The sequence below is a fragment of the Porites lutea genome, chromosome 6, assembly GCF_958299795.1.
Source record: "Porites lutea chromosome 6, jaPorLute2.1, whole genome shotgun sequence".
In the NCBI taxonomy this organism is placed as follows: Eukaryota; Metazoa; Cnidaria; class Anthozoa; order Scleractinia; family Poritidae; genus Porites; species Porites lutea.
The window spans coordinates 31,770,324-31,792,281 of NC_133206.1; the positions used below are offsets into that span (position 1 = coordinate 31,770,324).

Genomic DNA, 21,958 nt, shown 5'->3' on the forward strand with positions numbered 1-21,958 from the left:
GCCATAGAAGAATCAGAGAAATTAACAGCGTCCCTACATAGGTAGGTTGAGGGCCTTCTAATACTCATTTTGTAGGTTTTAAAACTCTTAACAGCAAGACCTTTTGTTAATCTATTTAAAGAATCTATTAGGGCTATGCCGGGTGGGGTACTACCATATATGGGCTATATAGATATGTGCCACTGTGAAGGGCATGGTTTTCAAGCAATAATACTCCAGGATAGGGTACATAAATCAGAGAGTTTGGGTCTAGAGTAGGGTATCATTTTCCAGGAAACTGATCGGTTGCTTGAAGATTTTAGTCTAGACTAGGGAAACTGAGAATTGCTACTCATAAATATAAAAAAATCAAATCAGTTTTGTTTTGGCTGGACTGTGCTAGTGACCTCAGTAGTTTCTGGAAAACAGCTACTCAAGGATAGGGGGGATTTGGGGAGTTTAGTCTAGTATAAGCTAGCAAAATTCACTTGAACTAGCTCTGGTATAAGCTAAAGGTTCCAGGGTCCTAGAGGCACATCCCCACCCCAAAATTCCTAAAGTATTCATCCGAGGGTCTATGCTTGACTTGGTGATTGTAATGGGTTTAGGGCTAAAGTAGTTTTAAAAAAATGTAACTATTTTATTTTTTGGCAATGTAGAATGCTCAATGATAGTGCAGATGTTGAAGAACTTGAACCATTAGCGGAAGAGTTGGCAACTGACAAAGATGAAGGAAAGGCTGCTCAGCATGTTCTATGGGTTGAAAAATACACTCCAAAGTATTTCACAGAACTACTCAGTGATGATGTGAGTAAAAAATGTAATATATTTGTACTGAGAAACTTTCCAGCTTTACAGTTATAATCATTGTTTAGTTATTATCAAAAAATGTGATTTTGATTATCTCCCATGTCTATAGATATGATTTTAGCAATAGGACTTTTGTAATAGTTAGTTACGTGATCAATTTTGTGTAAACACAAAAACAGTTTGCTTTTGGAAAATTTTGTTAGCTTTAACTTAAAGAGTATATAAAAATTAGGTAACCTGCAAATTTTTAGCCGTATATCCCAAAAGTAGTGATTGTAATGGCCACCAAAAATTAAAAGGATTTGTATGAGAAAAACAACTCTTGCCACCTAGTCATGGTTGAGTAGTATTCCATATAAATCCTTGTAAATTTTGAAATTTTTAAAATGTCATTAAATCTTTTGCTTACACATGTAACGACCTTAATTGTCTTTTTAAAAGAATAAAGTTTGAGCCCTGTAAAGCTTAAGGATATATTTTATAACAGTTTGAAATTTTCAAATTTACAAGTATTTGTGTCGAAAACCACACAAAAAGTTGATCAGGTGATCAACTTTGCAAAAGGCCTATGGCAGCAACATTCACAGTTCATTATATTCTCCTGTAGCTGTTGAAATGTATGTGATGGCCATAGTCATTAACTTTGCTTCTAGAATTTGATTTTTACAATAAAATTTAATATACAATAAAGGTGAAGAGTCAGTCAGAAAAGAGTTACACAAGAGTTACAAGTTCAAACATTTGTGAAAGCTGTGGTGCAATTATTATTATTGTTATTATTATTATTAAAAAAAACATTGCATTGTTAGTCCAGGTGTAACAAACTATCACTGAGTTTGTTTTTATAACAATGTACACAAAAACTCTTTACCTAGTATAGGTGCATTGCTTCTCACCACCGATGGTGTTAGCTGGATGCAGGTGCTTTTTAATCACAAGGGAGCCAAAAATTGAAATTCAAGATAAGCTAAATCTTGAAACTGAAAAAAATTGTCAAAACCAAAATAATATTGATAATGTCACAATGTGAGGAGTTTGAGGATTAAGGTTTTTGTTACCTGGGCACTGACGCTCTACACCTGTAACCCGTGGTTCTAGTGCTATTAATGCTAGTGCTACATTTATTTTATTTTTCATTTTTAAGTCTCTTTTTTTATTTGTTTGGTTTTTCTCAAGACCAAAAAATATTGGTAATGTTACAATGTGAGGAGTTTGAGGGTTAAGGTTCTTGTTATCTGGGCATTCGCACTGTACACCTGTAACCTGTGGTTCTAGAGCTATTAATACGAGTGTTACATTTACGTTATTTGTTTTTTATTTCTACTTTTTTAGTCTCTTGTTTTTGTTTTTTGTTTTTTCTCAAAACTAAAAAAATATTGGTAATGTTATAATGTGAGGGGTTTGAGGGTTACACCTGTAACCTGTGGTTCTAGAGCTATTAATGCTAGTGCTACATTCATCTTATTTGTATTTTAATTCTCATTTTTAAGTCTCTCTTTTTACTTGTATTTCACTTTTTGTCTTAGGCTATCAATCGTACTCTCTTAAAGTGGTTAAAACTTTGGGATAAAACTGTGTTTGGTAGAGGAAAACAGGATAAGAAATCAAAGCCCAAACCTGAACAGGCCAAAAAGCAAAAGTCAGCCTCTGCAAAGAACTTCAAGAAACAAGGAGAACAAGACGAAGCCGACTGGAGTGTAAGTGCCACTTTTCCTTTCTACCATCACTCTATTCATACATGTGCTATTGACCCAGAGCTCTAACAGAGCTTAAGTTACAAGTTAACAGATTTGGTTTGTCAAAAACTAAGGGTGCTTACCATTTTGTTAGAACTTGCTGGCCAGACCAGTCCAGTCATCATGAGAATTCTACTGTTAATCAGGACTATCCAGCTGGATCAGTTTAGTCTTAAATAGTGTGTACAGCAGTTATGTTCTGTATATGTTTTAGTTAAAATTTTGAGAAAATACTAAAATTTCATTTTCAAAAAGACCAGTCTGGCCAGCCAGTTCTGATTTTTGGAATGCACCTTAAGAAAGGCTGTACTCCAGCAGAGCCCAGTGGCCTATGATTCTTGGTTTTGTTTTGGGTGATCATGAAATCTTAGTCTTTGAAGCCAACGTTTATCTAGGACCTACACCTTGATATCAAAGCTTAAGAGCTTTTAGGCTCCTAGGAGTTTTTTTCTTTTAGTACAGCATCTAGTCTTTACTGTTTCCCTGGAAAAACAAAGTGGTTCCCCTATTGGAGTTCAATATTTATTGTGAGTAATGTCGACAAAATTATCAATGCTTGGTACTGTGCATCACTGAACTTTTGTTTATTGATGTGTGGCAACTGTTTGACATTAACTCCTCATTCAAGGGCAGCAATTAAGTGTCCAATTGAGGAGTAAAAGAAATATGCCATCTCTACCTACAGTTGTGTTATCCTCCTTTTTTATCAGATAGGTAGCCTGATCGGCTATGATCTTCAACTTAGCATTTAATATTAAACTACAAATTAGCATAATATGTATTTCAAGTAGCAGGACCTCTCTTTTATCTCTGTAAGTGCAGTAAAACCCTGTTATTGAGAACCTAGTTTTCAAGAACCTGTTAGGCTAAAATTTGCCAGTTAGGCCCCCTCTTGTTTAGCCTAAAATTTGAAACAGGTTCTTGTTTTCTAAAATCTATAAAAAAAAAAAAAACATCTGTACATACAGGGGAGATAGGTCAACATCCAGGATCCTCTTTGGTGATATATAGGTGCCTCATTACTTCAACTGAAATTGTAATAGTATACTAAATACCACTTAAATAAAAAAAATACTCTTAGCTACAATATATTTTTTCTTCAAAAAATAAGAACCTATTATTTAAGAACCTAAATAGCCTAAATTTGTGCTAGTTAACCATTTATGTAGGAACCTGTTTAGGCTAACTTGAAAAAATGCAGGTTCTTAGTCGCAGGTTTTTTCTGTGCAGGGTATGACTCTAATTTCATGAACAATAAATGTGGTTGTCAATACACAATACAGCAATACCAATTGCAATTGAAGTGTTCTTCTTTGTACAATTACCTGCCTTTTGATGAGTGGTACAATATTTTTAATTCCAGGAAATTGATGCAACTGGCCGTCCGGTGCGCAAGGTTTGTAATGATGTTAAGATGCGGTGAATCTAGTACAATTACATGCTTGACTACACATTCTTTATGGTACAACTGTCTGTAATCTATTTTTTTTTTTTTTTTTTTTTATTTGTCAGGTTGCACTACTATGTGGTCCTCCTGGCCTTGGTAAAACAACCCTTGCTCATGTCATTGCTCAGCATGCTGGATACAATGTGGTTGAAATGAATGCAAGGTGAGGAAATATTTAATACTGCAACATTAATGTAGCTCATGACCCTAACTAGGTGGGAAAAAATTTGTACCCCACAGTAACTTTTAGGGTGAAACATTTACTATGGAAGCCACATTTTATGATAAAGAAATTCCTATGTTGAAAATATGGTAAAACCTGATTTTGGCCAAGACCCTGTCAGTGTGGTTTCTTCGCCTTCTTTAGACTAAACTGCTTTAATACCCTTCTCTTTACAGAAGCACAACCAATATGCCGCTGTAACAAAGGAATAGTGGCTCGTAATGCCAGCTTTTGAATGTTTTTACAGCTGTAAATTGATCATGAAAACCAAATGTTTGTGTTTCGTCTCCCAACAAGCATTTCAGTGCAGTTTCTTTTGAAACTAAGCTGCTATAAATTCATTATAGCTTTCATATTTCAGTACCCTCCCCCCCCCTCCCCCCCCCCCACTTATCTGGTATCTGATGGATAGACAGATTTACATCGACTGCCAATTTACTGGCAGCCATACCATTGTGTTTTGTACAATGTACATTCATGCACTCTTTGTCATTTAGAGCCCAGGGGCCTGTTTCTCAAAAGTTCTGTTAACTTTTCGGGCCCAGAAAGCTGTTCTGTTTGCCTTGTTTACAGTAAAGATCAAAGTTTGGATAATAATGTTTTGAAAATAATGAAATGATACTATCAGTTAATGAAGCAAAACTGACGGTTTATGTGCTAGGAACCTTGCTAGTATTCAACAAGTTTTGATTTTAGAACTGACTTTCAGGCCCAAAAAGGTTCCGGGCCTTTTGAGAAGTCAAGTGGGGCCCAGACTAGACAGCCATGCATTTTCATGCAAACTTCTTGAAATACACCCCTTATAAACAGATTTGGAGGCCCACTAAGTCTGTTAAACTGCACTCTAAGTAAGAGTTTAACTGGCCTTTAATTTTTTGATAGTGATGATCGCTCACAGGAGGTGTTCAGAAACACAATTGAAGCCTCAACACAGATGAGATCAGTGCTGGGATATAATGAGAAGCCAAACTGTTTGGTTATTGATGAAATTGATGGAGCTCCTGCAGTAAGTGATGAGTTATTACCAGCTACATGTAAAAAGTAATGAGTTACATGTATACATGTGGCAATCAGTATAGTAAAATAGAACCTTGAAAAATTGACTTATATTAAATTTTAATTTTGTACTTAATTTTGTACATAGACTTCATGTAGAATTATATTTTTGAAATGTTTTTATTTTTGTCTAAGCCACAATATAATATTATTAGAGAAGAGATGTTATGACCTCACAAAAACTAAATTTATGAAATTATGGAATAGGTTAGCATATCCAGAAAGAACAAGATGAAAAATTCTCACTTGCAAAAAACAAGCGTGTTAGTGCAGATTGGCTAGGAGACATAAGCATTGTTATGCTCAGATGACTCCATATAAATCCCTCTAGCATAGGCATTGATCGATCCAGGCAGTTTTAGAAGGATTTGTATGAAGTCATCAGATCATAAAGGTGCTTGTATTTCCCCACCAATGTGCACTAACAAGCTGATTTTTGGCAAGGGAACTTTTTTCATCTTGTTCTTTCTGAATATGCCATCCAATCCCATAATTTAACAATAAATTTCAATGGTGTGATGATAGACCTTTTTACCGATACAGCAGCCATATTGAATTAATTTGATTTAAGGAGTATTATAGGTTGTCCAGGGGGCATGAGCACATTTCGTTTGTATTTTTGAGCGCTTTTGGGGACATTTTTTCGTAAAGTTTTCTTAGAATAAGATTGTTATGGGAAAAAATTCCTTGTGCTGTGTTTGGATGTAATAATGATCGCTTTTTTCCCGAGAAATATACAGTGAAAGACCATATTTCTAATATTATACTAGAAAAAGGCGATCATTATTACATCCGAACATGGCACAAGGATATTTTTTCCCATTACAATCTTATTCTAAGAAAGCTTTAAGAAAAAATGTCCTGAAAAGTGCTCGAAAATACAAACGAAATGTGCTCATGCCCCTGGGCATCCTATAATACTCCTTAAATCGAATTAATTCAATATGGCTGCCGTATTGGTAAAAAGGTCTATTGATATAATTGACACCTTTTTTTTCCTTCTGTCTTCAACAGCCTGCCATAAATGTCCTATTGTCAGTTATCAAGCAAAAGGATTCAGGTATTGCATGCAACACTTAAAAAAGGATCACACTTAAGAAAAGATCACATTTTTCAAGTTGTGAAAGGGTAATCTTTAAAATTTTGTTAAGTCATTTGACAAGTTGCCATTTACTTGTTATGAAAGTACATTGTTAGATCAAGGTCACTAAAGGCTTTCAATACAAAATAAGCCATGTCTTATTTCCAAAAAAGAAAAATAGTCCTTCATGTTCTGTCAGCCTCTACCAGGCTTCCTTAGTTCATTCACTTGAACTAAACTGGAATATTTTGTACGTTTCTCAGTGAAGTGAGGAAGGTTTTATAAAAGGTAACCCTACAATCCTATACAAAAGTCCTCGGGACAGTGTTGCATTTTTCATAATTTTCTGTATTTTCCAGGTTCCCTTGTAAAACAGTGCAAGCTTTTCTAAAGTTTCTTGCAGTTGTCACTCCCTCCACCCTATACAAAGTTAAAACTCACAAACAAATTTTGGAAACAGATGTCCAATGCCGTTTATGGGATGAGGGGAGCGGTTAGGCAATAGGTGAATTGGAAAATGCCCCAGAAATGCAAAAGTGTACCAAGACTTTTGTCCATGATTGTAGGTTTAATGTCCTGAAAATTGATATTGTACTTACAGGTGTTATAGTAATGTGATTGTTTCTTATCTTAGATGCTGCTCCTGCAAAGAAGTCAAGAAAGAAAAAGAAAGCAGGCCCACTCTCCCGACCAATTATTTGCATCTGCAATGATCAGTGAGTTCAAGAATTATTGGGACGTGACTCTTATGGACAAGATTACTTCTTATAGATCAGATAGATCTATATTCAACATTAATGATGTAACTTGAATGTGTTTAAGGTGGCCCAAACCTATTTATATGCATAATGGTTACGTTTTTGAAATGAGTTTAACTTTTTCAGCAGGAAAGATTTAATTGAGTTCTATGATTTTTTGGCATCCTGAACAAAGAATGGTCAAACTATAAGAAAATATTGTTTAGTTTTTGTAGGTGTAAAAACGTTTGAGATATCAAGTGTGTTAGCGTAAATGTGCACAGATTCAAAGAGGCTTGCTTATTTATTCATTTAAAATCAAACTATTGGGAGGTTTAACAGAGGGCAAAATTACTGTTACACTAGCAAAGGAAAGTTAGGTTGGGTTCACATTATCAGGAATTTAGAAAAAAAGTGACATTTTGAGAAATCAGGATTGTACTGTACACTATCCAACACAATCAAATTCTACAGTCTTTTTTGTAATCATTAGACATTGCCGGTGTGGCTTGCCCAAAATAACTGGCAGTGCCCCTTTTGTTCTTTACATGTGCTTAATAATTACAATGTTTTATTCATGTCCATGTCTCAGGTACGCCCCTGCATTACGTCAGCTACGTCAAGTTGCCTTTCTTGTAACATTCCCACCAACTATTCCTGCTCGCTTGGCTGCTCGCCTTTTGGAGGTAATGTTTGTCTGCATGTTTTCAATGCCTTCGCATACTCTGAGTTAAAAACAGTTTTGACGTAAGCCCTCTCACTTGAAGAATGGATGATTTTGAGTCCGTTGATATGAAAATCGCGGCTATGACGTGACCATTTCAATGAAACCCTCCTTCCCCCGCAGTGCTCTCACCTGGTACCATGTATTTATTGTGGAGGAAAACCTGTGGTGTGACCATTCAAATTAAACCTCCTTAGCAATACTTTGTTTTTTTAGTGTTTTATAAAATGGAATGTGGAAGTTTGTTTAATTTTTTTTTTAACCAATTGGCCACTTATAGGAGTGCAAAGATTAGCTGGATTACCACTAATATTTATAAATTGCCACCCCGTTAAATGAGTTGGGAGAGTGCTGGTCTGCCCAGTGGGAAGTTGTGGGTTCAAACCCCGACCAAACCAACAATGAGGGTCTTTAAAAAACTGGTAAGATTATGCTGGCTGTGATGTAAGATATTGTCTGAGTTCAGATGATCGCATCATTGGGCTTCGATGTTAAGCTGTTGGCCTTGTCTCCTTCATCCTTCCTTTCATTGGTCAAACCAAAGGGGATATAAAGGAACCCACACTACTGTTCGAAAAGGGTTGGGGATGTTCCCTAGTGTTGTAGTCTGCCTCATTTTACATACCCTTTATATCATGGGCCAGGTTTGTTACAGAAAGCTCATAAATGGACTGAACGGTGGCTGCTGGTGGCCCCCTTGTATGCTGACATCCGAGCTTACTGTTCACATGGTAATATTTAAAGGGAACCTCCACTCTTACTACAGAATAAGTTTAAAACGAATAAAATTATGTTGATAAACAAATTTGTTCGAAATTTGTCCTTAAAAAAAGTGTTTATATCAGGAAAAGTCAATTTTAAAATCGATTATTTTCACTTTCAAATTTTGCGGGCGCCGCCATCTTGAATAATTGTGACGTGTTACGGTTGCTCTATTGTTCTGACACAAGGAGCTTTTGTTTAATAACAATAGGGCAACCGTAACACTTCACAATTATTCAAGATGCCGACGCCCGCAAAATTTGAAAACAAAAATAGGCGAATCTAAAAGTTATTTCTTTTGGATACAAACGCTTTCTTTAAAAATATTTTAGATTGACTTGACTGTAACAGTTATTTCCTGTGATTTCAAGTTATCTTTTTGTTGAAGTGGAGGTTCCCTTTAAAAAAGACACATGTGTTGTTCTCCAATCTCATCCTCGACATTTCCTGATATTTTTTATCTCAAACATGGAGTTGACACACACCCTTCCCTTTTTTCTCAGATATCAAGGCAAGAGTCAATAAACACTGACATGACAACTCTGACATCTTTATGCATGAAGACTGATAATGATATCAGATCATGTCTGAATACTCTGCAGGTATGGACCAGGTACAATAGTATTTAAAACATGCAACTAAATGATTCCAGGTGCAAAAACTCTCACATGAAAATGTCGAATAATGAGTATGTGCGTGCGTGCGTAAGCTACGGATGCGATTCTCCGAGCTCCTGAATTTTGAATTTTTTCATGATTGATGACAAAGTAAAAAGATATACCTTTTTAGTAAAATCCAGCTAGTGGTCTATTACCAATGCTGCGTTCTGATTGGTTTAGCTACTACTAGGCTATATGTTATAGCCGAAAAGCGTGGGCTTTTTGGCGGAAAAAAGGATTAAAGTCTAGCTTTAACTAGCTAAATTTTTTTATTCTCGATATCTCGCCCTCATGGCCTCTGAGTCAGTAGCCCATTCGGTCTTCAGCCTAATCGGCTATTGACTCAGAGCCACTTCGGGCTCGGGGAATAATTGTTAATTATTTTCTTTTTCTCTTTAGTCTTGCTTGTGAGCTTTCTTATACTTTTGTATATGTAAATACTACTCGCCTAAACTAGCTGTTGCTAAAAATGCAAATTATCAGAAGATATGATATTTTCAAGGGCCGCCTGTAACTTGGACAAGATCCTGACAACAAGTTTTTACGAACCAAACCTGGCCGTGAAGTCTATTTCTGTGTTCATGTATATAATATTTTCCCTTGACTTCAAAATAAAGAATAGACAGACTGTCAAACAGTTTTTTAGGCAAAAGGAAAGGTCTGCAAAATATGATATGAGACCCATCATGATAGTAGAGACCTTTAGATACGAGGACGACTACGACTACGAGATTTGACTTTAAGTTTTTTCGCGTATTCTCAAAATATAGACTCCCCGGAAAGCTTCATTTTATAATTTTCACAGAAAAGTTAGCACTGCTACCTCAAGTGAAGGAGGAATACACCCTCTCGCGATCGCAAAATGATAAAACTTCTGACACTACGACATTCTCCCTAAAACTCGTAGAAGAATGACGACAGCTACCACGTTTTCCCGCCAAAATGACGCTGGCTCACGCACAAGCACTACTTACTATAGACCATTTTACAGTCGTGGACTTAGTGCCCTAGCCTTCGAGTGAATGTGAGGCTGACGGTGACCTTGTTTCGATACAAACCTCATTTGCTTTGTTATGAAAATTGTCCTTGAAAAATACTAGTTAACATAAGAATATCTTGATTTACATAATAAAGCAGGAAGGTTGTATCAAAACAAGGTCCCGTTAGCCTCGCTTCCATCCATAACTGTAAAATGGCCTATTGAGAAAATCTCGTACTCGTAGTCGTTCTCGCCTTAGAATCTAAAGGTCTCTAGTGTGTCTCCTGATCCGACAAATGTTACCCCACTTTCCTGTGCAGCCTCTGAATGGCCAGTGAAAAGAGTGATAGCGTACCCAAAGTAGCGCGCTAGTCAAATAATTTGAACATTCAGTTTTTAAACTTTTCTCAAGTGTACGATTACTCTCACAAACTTTTTATGTTAATGATCTCTGCAGTTTATCCATAAGCGACATGGGCGTGTGTGGTTAGAACATGTCCAGTCCATGGAGATTGGTCAAAAGGACTCCCATCGCAGCTTATTCTCTATTTGGCAAGAGATATTTCAGCTTCCAAAACCAAAACGCATTCGGTTTGCAGCCATTACAAACAATGAAAACCAAAATGGTTCCGCCAACAACAGGGGATTGTTATCAACCTTTAATGAAGGTACTGGCAGTGGCTCCGAGCACAGAGCTATGTCAGCCATGTCTAATCGTTTTCATACAGTACTCCGTTCTGCCTCGTCAAGTGGACAATATGAGAAAGTAGCACAAGGTACGGTGATGGTTGAGTTACATCCCCATATGCAAAGTTTGCGTCACATAATATTATTTTAAAGTTGTAAATGTAGTGATAAAAAGCACATCATCACATTACTCTTTCATTCTTGCTTCCCTGCAGACTTACACGTCTCACGATTTTTCTCATTTTTGTTTTTCCTGATACGACCAAAACCCTGTGATTTTTAAACCCCATCCCAGTTTAAACTGCTAGAAAACCACACCCTTCACAGTAGCACGTACCTGTTAACCACACCCTTGCCCCTTGGGTTTTAGCTATAGTTGAACTGGACATTATTTTGAAATTCTTCATCCCTAGCAAATGAATCTTCCAACACTCGCCATTAGAAATACGATAAAGTATGCTCTGTATATTCGTGTATAGGTTAACACCGATTAATTCCCTCTTTCTCCAGACCCATCTTGGTAGGTAATGCCCTCAGCTCTAGTCAAAAATAAACCGTCCCTTAAGGCTGGTTTTCACAAGCGAAGTACTCGGAGTCGGAGTCGTAATCAGAAGCGTAGAGCTTATGATCTACTGAAAACAGCGTTCCGATTCCGCTCACGGCTCCGTCGCTTATGTTCCGCTTATGATCTAGTGAAAACTAGATTGTCAGAGTCGGAAGCCGATGCGGAAAAACTAAACCAATCGCAAAAAGTGGGAACTTGCATTGTGATTGGCTTATGCTTCTGCTTCCGACTCCGACAATCTGGTTTTCACTAAAACATAAGCGGAACGTAAGCGACGGAGTCGTAAGCGGAGTCGGAAGAAATAGAAACGTTCTTATCCTTCTGACTCCGATTCCGTCACGCTTATGACTCCGCTTCCGACTCCGATATTTGATTTTCACTAGGTCATGGGCGCTCTTACGACTCCGACTCCAACTCCGTCGCTAGTGAAAACCAGCCTTTAAGAGTCGCCATCATTTCCTTGTTCTTCTGTCTGTTTAGAAAAAGCTTCCTCTGACTTGGTAAATTTGCTGATTTAATTGTTGTTTTTGTGTGTACAGGTTTATTTGAAAACTATCTGCAAGTTAAGTTCAAAGATCCAAGCTTTGACGTGGTAGGTAATGTGATATTTAAAACGTTTAGAAATACATTTCAGAGTTGGTCTATTGTATATTAATGTGGTCTCTAAAATAGAAATTTTCTTAAATGACCCGTTTTCAAACCCGTGAAAAAAATGAGTGGATGAACCCTAGCATTGTAGGCTCTTTCGTTTTGCCGTCAGCTGAAGAGTAGTATTACAACACAAAGAAGATAGTACAGTGAGGTTGTAGCTTGTCCCTAGAGGCCTATCAGACACGTCACCGTTGTTATTTAAGTAGGTTCATGCAGTCTGGTATAATAAGTCCATTGTGTTTACTCTTTCATTGGGTCTAAGATTTTGTCGAATATTATTGTTCATCATCATCATCATCATCCTCATCCTCATCATCGTCATCCTCGTCATCATCATCCTCGTCATCATCATCCTCGTCATCATTATCGTCGTCATCATCATCCTCGTCATCATCATGATCGTCGTCATCATGATCGTCGTCATCATCGTCGTCGTCATCATGATCATTGTCGTCATCATCATCCTCGTCATCATCATCGTCGTCATTGTCATCATCGTCGTCGTCGTCGTCTTCATCATCACCCTTTCGATCCTCTTCGCGCTGAAATGTCGCGCCTTATACCACTATCCATCACACCAGCCTAGAAATGCCTCTGTCAAAAGTCATGAAATATAGCAGCTTGCCTGCCTCTATGTTATCACCTTTCCTATTTACTTTTAGCCTCCTTAACAGACTTCCTTTTTGCTGGTCACGCAATCCTTGGAGACAATTGCGTGGCACGAGCCAAAAGGACGTTTGTAGAAGGCTCAATCTCTACACAAAAGTAGGGCGTCCCAATAACTGATCCTCCTAACTGACCCAACTACAGGCCGCCTTAGCTTAATAGCGCTTAACCTAACTTACACGGATGTGTTTTTTCACATTTTTAATTATGAAAGTTTGTATGGGAATGCAAAAGATTTCCTTGAAAAGTTTTGGACTAAGTTCTTAGCGCTGGAATGCAGTAATGCTAGATGATGAACAAAACAACGTTACTTTGTTCCATTACATAACACTTTAGTGCCGAAACCTTTGCAATTCAAACTTGCTTTGTTGTCAAAAAATAATGTCCCCCTATGTTCCTATAAAAAGGAGAACTTTGTATTCTATTGAACCTAGATTAGATTGTGTTACCGCTGTCCTTAGAAAACGCAATATAAATTAGAGAAGTAACCTGCGAGTGAGCTCTCCATTTAGGGGATGTCGCGGAAGTCGCGCGGGCGGCGCGCGTAAGGATACACAAAGTCTAGGGTCTCCTCGTGGCCTCGCCGCTCGCTCGCGTGTTCTCGCGGGCTTCACTTTGCTCGCCCCTAAAAAAGGAGAACTTGCTGGAGGACATTAGAGACGTAGTCAAGGAATAATTGCTGAACTACCCATTTGTTGTCTGTTTAAGGTTGTTTCTGGAACCGAGTGGCTAGCATTTTCAGACTTCATTGAACAAGCTATCATGCAGCGACAGAGCTATATTCTCATGGGTTACAGTCCATTCCTCTCGGTAGCATTCCACATGTTTTATGCGACACAGTCTTACTCAAAGCTGAGTTACCCCAGCAGCCAGTATGAGGTAGGCGACTGACAAGACAAGACAAGACAAGCCATACGAAACTGAATGCACTAGGGCTATGTCGCGACATTTCCTCTGTTTCCTAGCTTTATTTCTCTATTTCCTATCTTTTCTTTCGCGTCAGTTGAATTTAGAAAATATTAAAACTAAAAAATAATGGTCCAGTTTTGTTATCTAAGATTGTATTTAGGCACTGAAACTATTTTCTGTCGTCTGTTGCAACGAATGGCAAGGATGGACATGGATTGAAACTTGAAAAAGTTGGGCCGACGTTTTCAAGTTTAAATCCAACGCCTGCAAAAGTCAATCACAAAAAAAAATTATTATGGTTAGTGCTCCCTGTGAAATTTGCTTGATATCTTTTCCATAACTATACAGGAGTATTTTGTGTATGGGTAAACTAAATGCTCTAGGTTATGACTTCAGCACAGAATGGACGTTAACCCTTCAAGTCCCAGAGGTGACCAGCATCTAACTTCTGCTTATAATATCAATTCATTGTCCAGCAGAAAGATGATGAGAATAGGGAAATGTATAGCAGCCAGAGGATACACTTTTGATATAAACCCAAATTCTCTGAACTAATGCACAATGAAATGTATAGCAGCCGGAAAGGAGAATTACTTATCAGATCTTGGGAGTAAAAGGGTTAAACAGCAAAATCCTCGTGACATAACCCCTTAACTGATATAGCGTGAAATATCCCACGAGCAACTTGGTTAATATTAGTTTACCAGTGAGCCCTCAAGGTGTTACTGAGGTGACAATAATGAGACGTTTTACAAGAGAAAATGCAAGGCCAGCTAACCAGATGAGACAAATTCATGCCCTGAAAAGGGAGTATCAGGGGTTCTTACCATTTACACAAACCACCTGGCTGGAAGTCTTGTTGTTTAGACTTGAGTGTTGCGTACGCCTTTGTCACTGTCGTCAAGAAGTCTTTAATGACCTTAAGATTTGAAGACAGGATAACAGCCAATACCCAAGCGCAAAATGATAAAACTTCTAACATTTGATAACTTGGTTCCGCTACTACGAAATTCTTGTTAAAACCCTGTGGTAGAGTGACAGCTACCACGTGTTCTCGCCAAAATGACGCTGGTTCACGCACGCGCACTACTTAGTATTGATGAGAAAATCTCGTACTCCTAGTGGTCCTCGTCTTAGAATCTAAAGCTCTCTTTTGTGGAATCGAAAGAGAAAAAGCGTGAATTGACTTTTCTGTTTTGATGTTGTTTGTAGAGCCATCTTAAAGAAACAAAGATAAAGAACCTCGTCAACGCTATAAAGAATGAGTCATCTCCACATATCCGGCAAAATATCAATTTACGCACTGCCTGTCTGGAGCTGCTTCCCTCCATTCTAGAGGTCATTACACCAACACTGAGACCGGTAAGCTTGATTGTTGAAGCTCTTCTATGACCGAACCAAGGGAACAGGGCAGAACAACAGTAGTTAATAACTCGGTTTCCGGTTTTGATCAAATCTTTTTTATAGTGATCACGCTTCATTCGCTCGTTTGTGGCCTCGGCCTCGGCCGAAGATGTGTCGGCCTACTAGCGACGGCGACACCGACGCCGAAGCTTCCCCGCCGCACGCGAGAAAAAGACCTGTGGTACCCATGGTTGCAGCACTTTCAGATAATACATTTTTAAACTTTACTTTTCGGCCCTAAGAACGATTAGTACTTGACAAAGCTACAGTATAATGGACGTATTACATGTGGTAGTACACCATTAGTGAGAGGTGTGGTGGCTGAGAGGTCGACACGTGGAAGTTCTGATCGTGTTTTGGTGTATTTATAGTGACGATTCTTTGTGGTATATTTTGGTTTCGGAATTTCACGTTGATCGTTAATCGTTCTATGGTTTATATGAAAGAATTACTTGATACATGACTGGTTCCACAAGTGGGCAAGATGAAGCAAATTCTGCGATGTCATTAGCTACCCGAGCAGATTAATTAGCCTACCTTTCCCGCTCGGGACTTCTCGTCTTGGTCCCACAAGAAACCCGTTATCTTGGCCTTAAGCTCGGTCAATAACGCATATTTAAAATCCAAGGACTCCCATAATGGCCTATACGGTGACGCTCTACTCGAAAGGGGTACCAGGTATATAAAAGGGTAGGGAATTGAAGTATATGAAACTAATGAAAGGGTAGGAAAATCTATCATTAAAGTATACAAAACTGCCTTCGAAGTCGAAGTCTCATTACTCTGTTCACAGTCCCCTATTTTTCCGTAAGATCGTCGGGATCGAGCGCATCCAAGTTGGCTTCCCATAATGCAAAGGAAAGGAAAAATAGGAGACATGTGAACAGTCTAAAGTCTCATTGCTATTTCATTTTAATTTCCTAAACGAAAATGGCCAGCAATTTATTCTTATTAAGTAGGTGTGTTAAAGGGGTAACTTTTTTCAATGGAAGCAATACGAAAGGGGTACCTTTTCTTTCTGAAAAGGTATATACTGTTTAAACCGCTCCCTCCCCCCTTTCAAATAAGCCCGCTCCTTCTAATAAGCCCCCCCCACCCCCCCCCCCCCGCCCCCGCCTTTCATGGGACTGTAAAGGAAATGAAAGATACGAACAAGGGAACTAAAATTAAATAATATTCTTGTCAGGTCAATACTCAGCTATTTTCAGCACGGGAGAAACAACAATTAGTGGAGCTTATTGACACAATGATTGGCTATAACCTAACCTATCACCAGGAGAGAAACTTTGAAGGGCAATACACTTATGTCCTGGATCCGTAAGTACTAGTGTTTCACGTAATATATCGAAAACGAGACTCACTGTTTGTCCGAAGCCTGAATGGAAGTCCTGAAAATCCATTTCTTCCTTGAATCTCTTTAATGGCTATCCTTTTGATTGTTTTTATTTGCTCACCGCGCTGTTCACCGCAGTCAATCCAGAGAAATTTGCAAAAGCAATGCTTGTTCTGAAAAGCTGAAGTTGCAACTTTTACTGTTGGAAGTTTAAGATGTCACCAATGCCGCTGTTAATTTACAAGTCTTAATTGTTAATTGTTAATTTACTTTGAAGGTTTACTTAACGTTCTAACTGTTTGACAACTGGTGTTGTTGTAAGCGCTATTTGGCAGCATAATTCTACTCGGGCGCGACCGATTTTCAAAGAAATGAAGCTAAATTTTTAAAGAAAAGATTTAAAAAGACTTGATAGCTTAAGTACGTTAACTGATGATTTTACACATCATTGTCGATGTTTTCACTTACTGTTAAATAAGCACCCAACAATTTTAAAAAAGACGCGTGTAAAGCCCCGTGCAAACGGACGCAACATTGTTGGCCAACAACTCCCAACATTGTTGGATGTTACATGTTGCGTCCGTTTGCACACCCTGTTGCATATTGTTGGATGTTGTTGCGTGTTGTTGCGCAAACTTTGAAACCGGTCAAACGTTTCAGCCAACAACTCCCAACATTTCTTTTCTTCCGTGATCGCCGAGGCGTAACGCAACAATGTTGGATCCGTTTGCACAGCTCTTCCAACATTGTTGGGGCCACGCACGCTCATTACGCATAGTTTACAAAGACTTATGGGTTGTATCCTTCCCACGATGCAGTACAGGTCACAACATTGTTGGGAGTTGTTGCAACCGTTTGCAGACCACTGCCAACACGGACGCAGCAACTCCCAACATTGTTGGCGCAACAATGTTGGGAGTTGTTGCGTCCGTTTGCACGCAGCCTAATAATCGTTTGACTGCTTTGAACATACTCTGTGACGGATACGGCCTGTAGGACACCTTACAACACTTGCGTGACAAGAATTTTGCGTGCGCAAGAGCCATGGCTCTTGGTGTGCGTTAAGATTTTCACATACACCATAATCCTGACATTTTGTTGTTATTGTTTTTCTCTTCCTTGGTATAGAAATATTGAAGAAGCTGTAAAATTTACAGGTCTGCCTCAGCACAGACAGTTACCTTATGCCACTAAACAGCTGATAGCCAGAGAGGTAACAGTACTACCATTGCTAACACATTTACGCTTAAAAATTATCCTTGAGATACAATAATTCATGCCTTATACAGTCCTCTGGAGTTACCGGAAGAAATGAAACCGGAAATATAAACAATTAACCTTGAGGAGGGTTTTAAGTCCATCCGAGTCCACTAGAAACTCATCGAGTCCACTGGAGTTGAGGAAGTCTAGTCCTGAGAAACCTGAAGTCTAAACATGTTAACGTCGGGGAGGCTAGAATAATCATATACTGGTGGAGTCCATCGGAGTTTACAGGAGACGAATCAAGTCCACTCGAGTTACTGGAGGTCTGGAGGCGAATTCCGGAATTTTTGGGGGGACGCGCGGGCGTCTGTACACAGGCAAAGGAACAAGATCCCTGCGAAACAAGCACGCTACATGTGAATATGCTTTGTTCTTCAAGCAATGAAACGGAGCAAAAGCGCTGCGACCTTGTTGGAATTTCAGGAATTTCTAAACTTAACTACTTTTAGAAGGGTATCAAGCCCCAAGACTAATCATAGGCAATTTTCTATATATATATATACATAATAAAGAGAAAAGGTTTTGAGGATTAATGAAATGATTTTCGAAGGGGAAGTGCTTTGATCTTTAATCAAATTGTCTCTACTAATTCTTCAAGGAAATGTTGGAGATCAGTCTGGAGAGTTTGTGTGTGGATATTGGGGCTGAAAGGGTAAACTGTTAACTGTGCCCAAATGAGTTAGGATTTGTTGTCCAGAAATATCGACGTTATTGCACTGTTTAGTCATTTTCTATCTTAGTTCAAGGCCTCATGTCCATGTACAGGTATTAAAAACGTGGCTCTTTGTGTTGTAGATTGAGTTGGAAAAGATGAGAAGAACGGAAAGGTCTCTGACAGCTCATCAAAATACAAGGTGAGATTTAAGATCCAGTACTTGCACAACCTTTGTTTGGTAATTTGCTAGTAACGCCCCGTTTATGCGAAGAAAAGTTCTCCCAGAAAGGAGGGTCATCCGCCTACCCTAGCAGCCCTGAGGCGAACCAACTTTTCGTACATTTCTTTGCAAAACGTGGAGAACCGTTTAAATGAGAAACAAAAAGTTAGCTCGGCTAGATAGGTTCCCCGCCTAGCCGGGCCAACTTTTCTCCTTAAAACCACTTTGGCTTGCCCAGCCGGGTCAACTTGGTCAAGGCACGACAATCAGAGCATGATTTAGCGCTGTTGGCTTGAGCAGAGGGGTCAACTTTTTTCTCATGTAAACGCTCGTTAAAGTTAACTCTGGTGGGAGAGTTATTTTCTTTCCCGGGAAAACTTTCTTCCATTTAAACGGGGTATGAGACGGTGCACAAGATACCTTTTACGTTATATTTTTTTCTTTTCTTTTTTGTTTTTACAAATTAATGATAGCCTTGAGAACATTATACTTTTTATTTTCACAGTTGCCCGGTTCTTTCTCCCAGTGGATCCAAGAAGGCAGACGAGTCCAAACCAAAGAAGCCTCTTGTTGTTTTGTCTTTGGACACCAGTAAAGTAAAACCACGAGAGGCAAAGGTATTGAACGCGTTAAGTAAGGTTAAGTAAGGCCATTTTGATTAATGCTTGATGGTTTGGTCAGTATAGACCTTTAGATTCGAAGACTAAGTTTACTAAGTAGTGCGGGAGCGTGAACCAGCGTCGTTTTGGCGGGAAAACGTGATAGCCGTTGTCATTCTATTGCTAGTTTTAGCGAGAATGTCGTAGTGACGAAAAAAAGTTATAAGATGTTAGAAGTTTTATCATTTTGCGATCGGGAGAGGTCTTGACCTTCTTCAATAAAAAGAACCGTGGTAACTTTTCTGGTTAAAAAAAAAAATGAGTGAAATAAAGCTTTCCGGAGTGTCTACGTTTTGAGTGTAAGCTAAAAAAAAGTTCATTTAAGTCAAACCTCGTCGTCGTCCTCGAATCTAAATCTAAATGAATAACTACCTTATTTACAAAATGACTGACTGGTGATTGATTGATTGATTGATTGATTGATTGATTGATTGATTGATTGATTGATTGATTGATTGATTGAATAGAGCGTTGTCTTTGAAGCTTAAAGAGACCGATAAATCTGAATTCGCGTAGGATAAATAACTTTCAGATTTTTTAGGGGAAGTACCATAAATCCTCTGTTAAGTCCCCCGGGGGCTTATCTATTTCAAACGCATTTGAGGGGGAGTGCTAAATAGAAGCGGGGGGCTTATTAAATTTAGCAAACACGATGGTCTCTGTTCTTCACAAAGGACTAGAATACAAAGTGGAAAACCTTAGTAACAAAAAGTTGGAGGTCATGCAGACGAGAATCAAAAACAAATCCGAACTTCCAGTTGGTAATTAAACCATCCTGGATCAGTCCACACGAAGATTCACAGTCGTGATTGATTAAAACAGTCTATCTTTTATAAGAGAGGAGCTTATTAACTTTCTTCCCCTGAAAAAGGGGACTTATTTGAGGGGGGGGGGGGGGGGGGGGGGTGGGGCTTAATGGAGGATTTACGTACTTGTAAATGCATCGTAAATATTTCAAGTTTTACATATCAACATACTGTCTCGTTATAGCACTTTCAGTGCCAAAACAAACTGATTTTTTGGTGTGAAAATATTGTTTTTGCAGCCTGCTTTAGACTTCTTTGGACGGCCTCTAAAAGTAAAACCACAGCCTAAAGGTAATCATTGAAAGAAAAAACCTTTTTTTGAACGTTTACTGACTGACTACTCGTAATGTCCGAGAATGGAAGGCTGAATGTTCCGTATGAATAGAAGTATTTTTGTGACTATTAGTCTAGGTATAAAAAATATGGTAAACGAATGAGACGTAAAGCTTAACGCATCGCAGAAATACAGTGTTTATAGACGACCAATCCTCTGCGAAGAATCCTAAAATCGTTTTTTTCATTTTAAGGTTCTCCTCCGTGGTGGAGCAATACACGAGTAACCGTGTTTTCAGAAGGCAGTGCAAGTGCATAGTCACCCCAGGCAAACCCAGTCTATTAGGGCTTTTACCCTGGTGATGCAATATGCGAGCTTAAATGTTTTCCTTTTTTGATCTAGAAGACAGCTCAAGTGCACAGTCACTCCAGGCAAAAGCCAGTTTAGTCAATTTCAAGGGTTCCTCTTCTTGGTGAAGCATGCTTTGTCTTCTTAAACCAAATGGCAGTGCAAACGCACAGTCATCTCAGGCAAAAGCCAGCCCTATATTGATTCATTTTTAAGAGTTCTTCTCCTTGGTGAGGTAATATCCGAGTCAACTTGCTTTGCCTTTTCTTTTTAGGGAGGCAGTATAAGCGCACAGTCACCCCAGGCAAGACTCGGTCCAATCATTTTTCATTTTGTAAGGTTCACTTTGGTGAAGCCATATCCGAGTTCTGAACATGCTTTGCCTTTTCTTTTCAGAAGGCAGTGCAAGCGTACAGTCACCCCAGGCAAAACCAAGCCTAATCAATGTTTATTTTTAAGGTTCTTCTCCGTGATGAAGCCATATCCGAGTTCTGAACATGCTTTGCTTTTCGTTTCAGAGGGCAGTGCAAGTGCACAGTCACCCCAGGCAAAACCCAGTTTAATCTGGTTTCGCTTCAATGAAGGCTACAGTAACGCAGTACGAAAGAGTGTGAAAGTACAAGAACTACTGTGACGAGGGACACACAGGAGATCCTTTCGACTCTTATAATTCTTGAATTGTTTCTTCTATATGTGGATGTGTGTGCTTACGCTATGTACACGCTACATTCTGAAGCGTGCCTCTGCTTGAATCAAAGAGGTCACCTGGCCAAAAGGGTTAAGTCTGACATGGAAAATATGTTGGGATGTTGTGAAGATATCCTACCCAAGAACTGTCATGTTTTTCTTACCTATATAAACCTTTGGGAAGTTTTTTTTAACCTCGAAAACAACTTTCTGATGTATTCTATACTGGGTTGGTCATTACAAAGGTGTAGTTATCAAAGGTTTTGTCTACGAAATGTTAATAATTCAACTCGGATGAATAATGAAATACACAGCTGACATTTCAATGTTTAGAACTGAATGCGAATCTGAATTACACTTTGGTAAGACAATAATTAAAATGGTGCTCCATGTCGCTTGAATGGCTGTTTATTGGTACAGTTTATTGGAGGACGAAGTTAGTAACATCAATGCGATTGCCCCACGCTCAAAACTATCAAAGCATTCATTTTGTCTATATTATTATTCGTTTTAGCAATGACTGATCAATGTATATGTTGTAGATAATTTTTTATTTCAGGTAATTTTTGTTTTTTCTTTGTTTTAAGTTCATTAGCATACATTACCATACCCAAAAACAATGGAAAAATAAAAATTAA

General features: G+C 38.6%; 1 protein-coding gene across 1 annotated transcript in view; it reads left to right on the plus strand.

Moving 5' to 3' along the window:
- The window catches only part of LOC140940443 (chromosome transmission fidelity protein 18 homolog), a 27,983-nt gene extending 6,301 nt beyond the window's left edge, over nucleotides 1-21,682 (plus strand). Inside the window, 20 exon segments of the mRNA XM_073389417.1 lie at nucleotides 1-41; nucleotides 639-786; nucleotides 2,316-2,486; nucleotides 3,889-3,921; nucleotides 4,038-4,135; nucleotides 5,078-5,201; nucleotides 6,266-6,311; nucleotides 6,967-7,048; nucleotides 7,662-7,755; nucleotides 9,059-9,157; nucleotides 10,651-10,969; nucleotides 11,985-12,037; nucleotides 13,471-13,641; nucleotides 14,884-15,033; nucleotides 16,262-16,392; nucleotides 17,537-17,621; nucleotides 18,467-18,525; nucleotides 19,052-19,163; nucleotides 20,251-20,302; nucleotides 21,152-21,682. The exon segment at nucleotides 1-41 is cut by the window's left edge and continues 12 nt beyond it. Coding sequence (XP_073245518.1) covers nucleotides 1-41; nucleotides 639-786; nucleotides 2,316-2,486; nucleotides 3,889-3,921; nucleotides 4,038-4,135; nucleotides 5,078-5,201; nucleotides 6,266-6,311; nucleotides 6,967-7,048; nucleotides 7,662-7,755; nucleotides 9,059-9,157; nucleotides 10,651-10,969; nucleotides 11,985-12,037; nucleotides 13,471-13,641; nucleotides 14,884-15,033; nucleotides 16,262-16,392; nucleotides 17,537-17,621; nucleotides 18,467-18,525; nucleotides 19,052-19,163; nucleotides 20,251-20,302; nucleotides 21,152-21,267 — 2,184 coding nt within the window. The 3' untranslated portion in view covers nucleotides 21,268-21,682.
- Nucleotides 21,683-21,958: the final 276 nt, after the last annotated feature.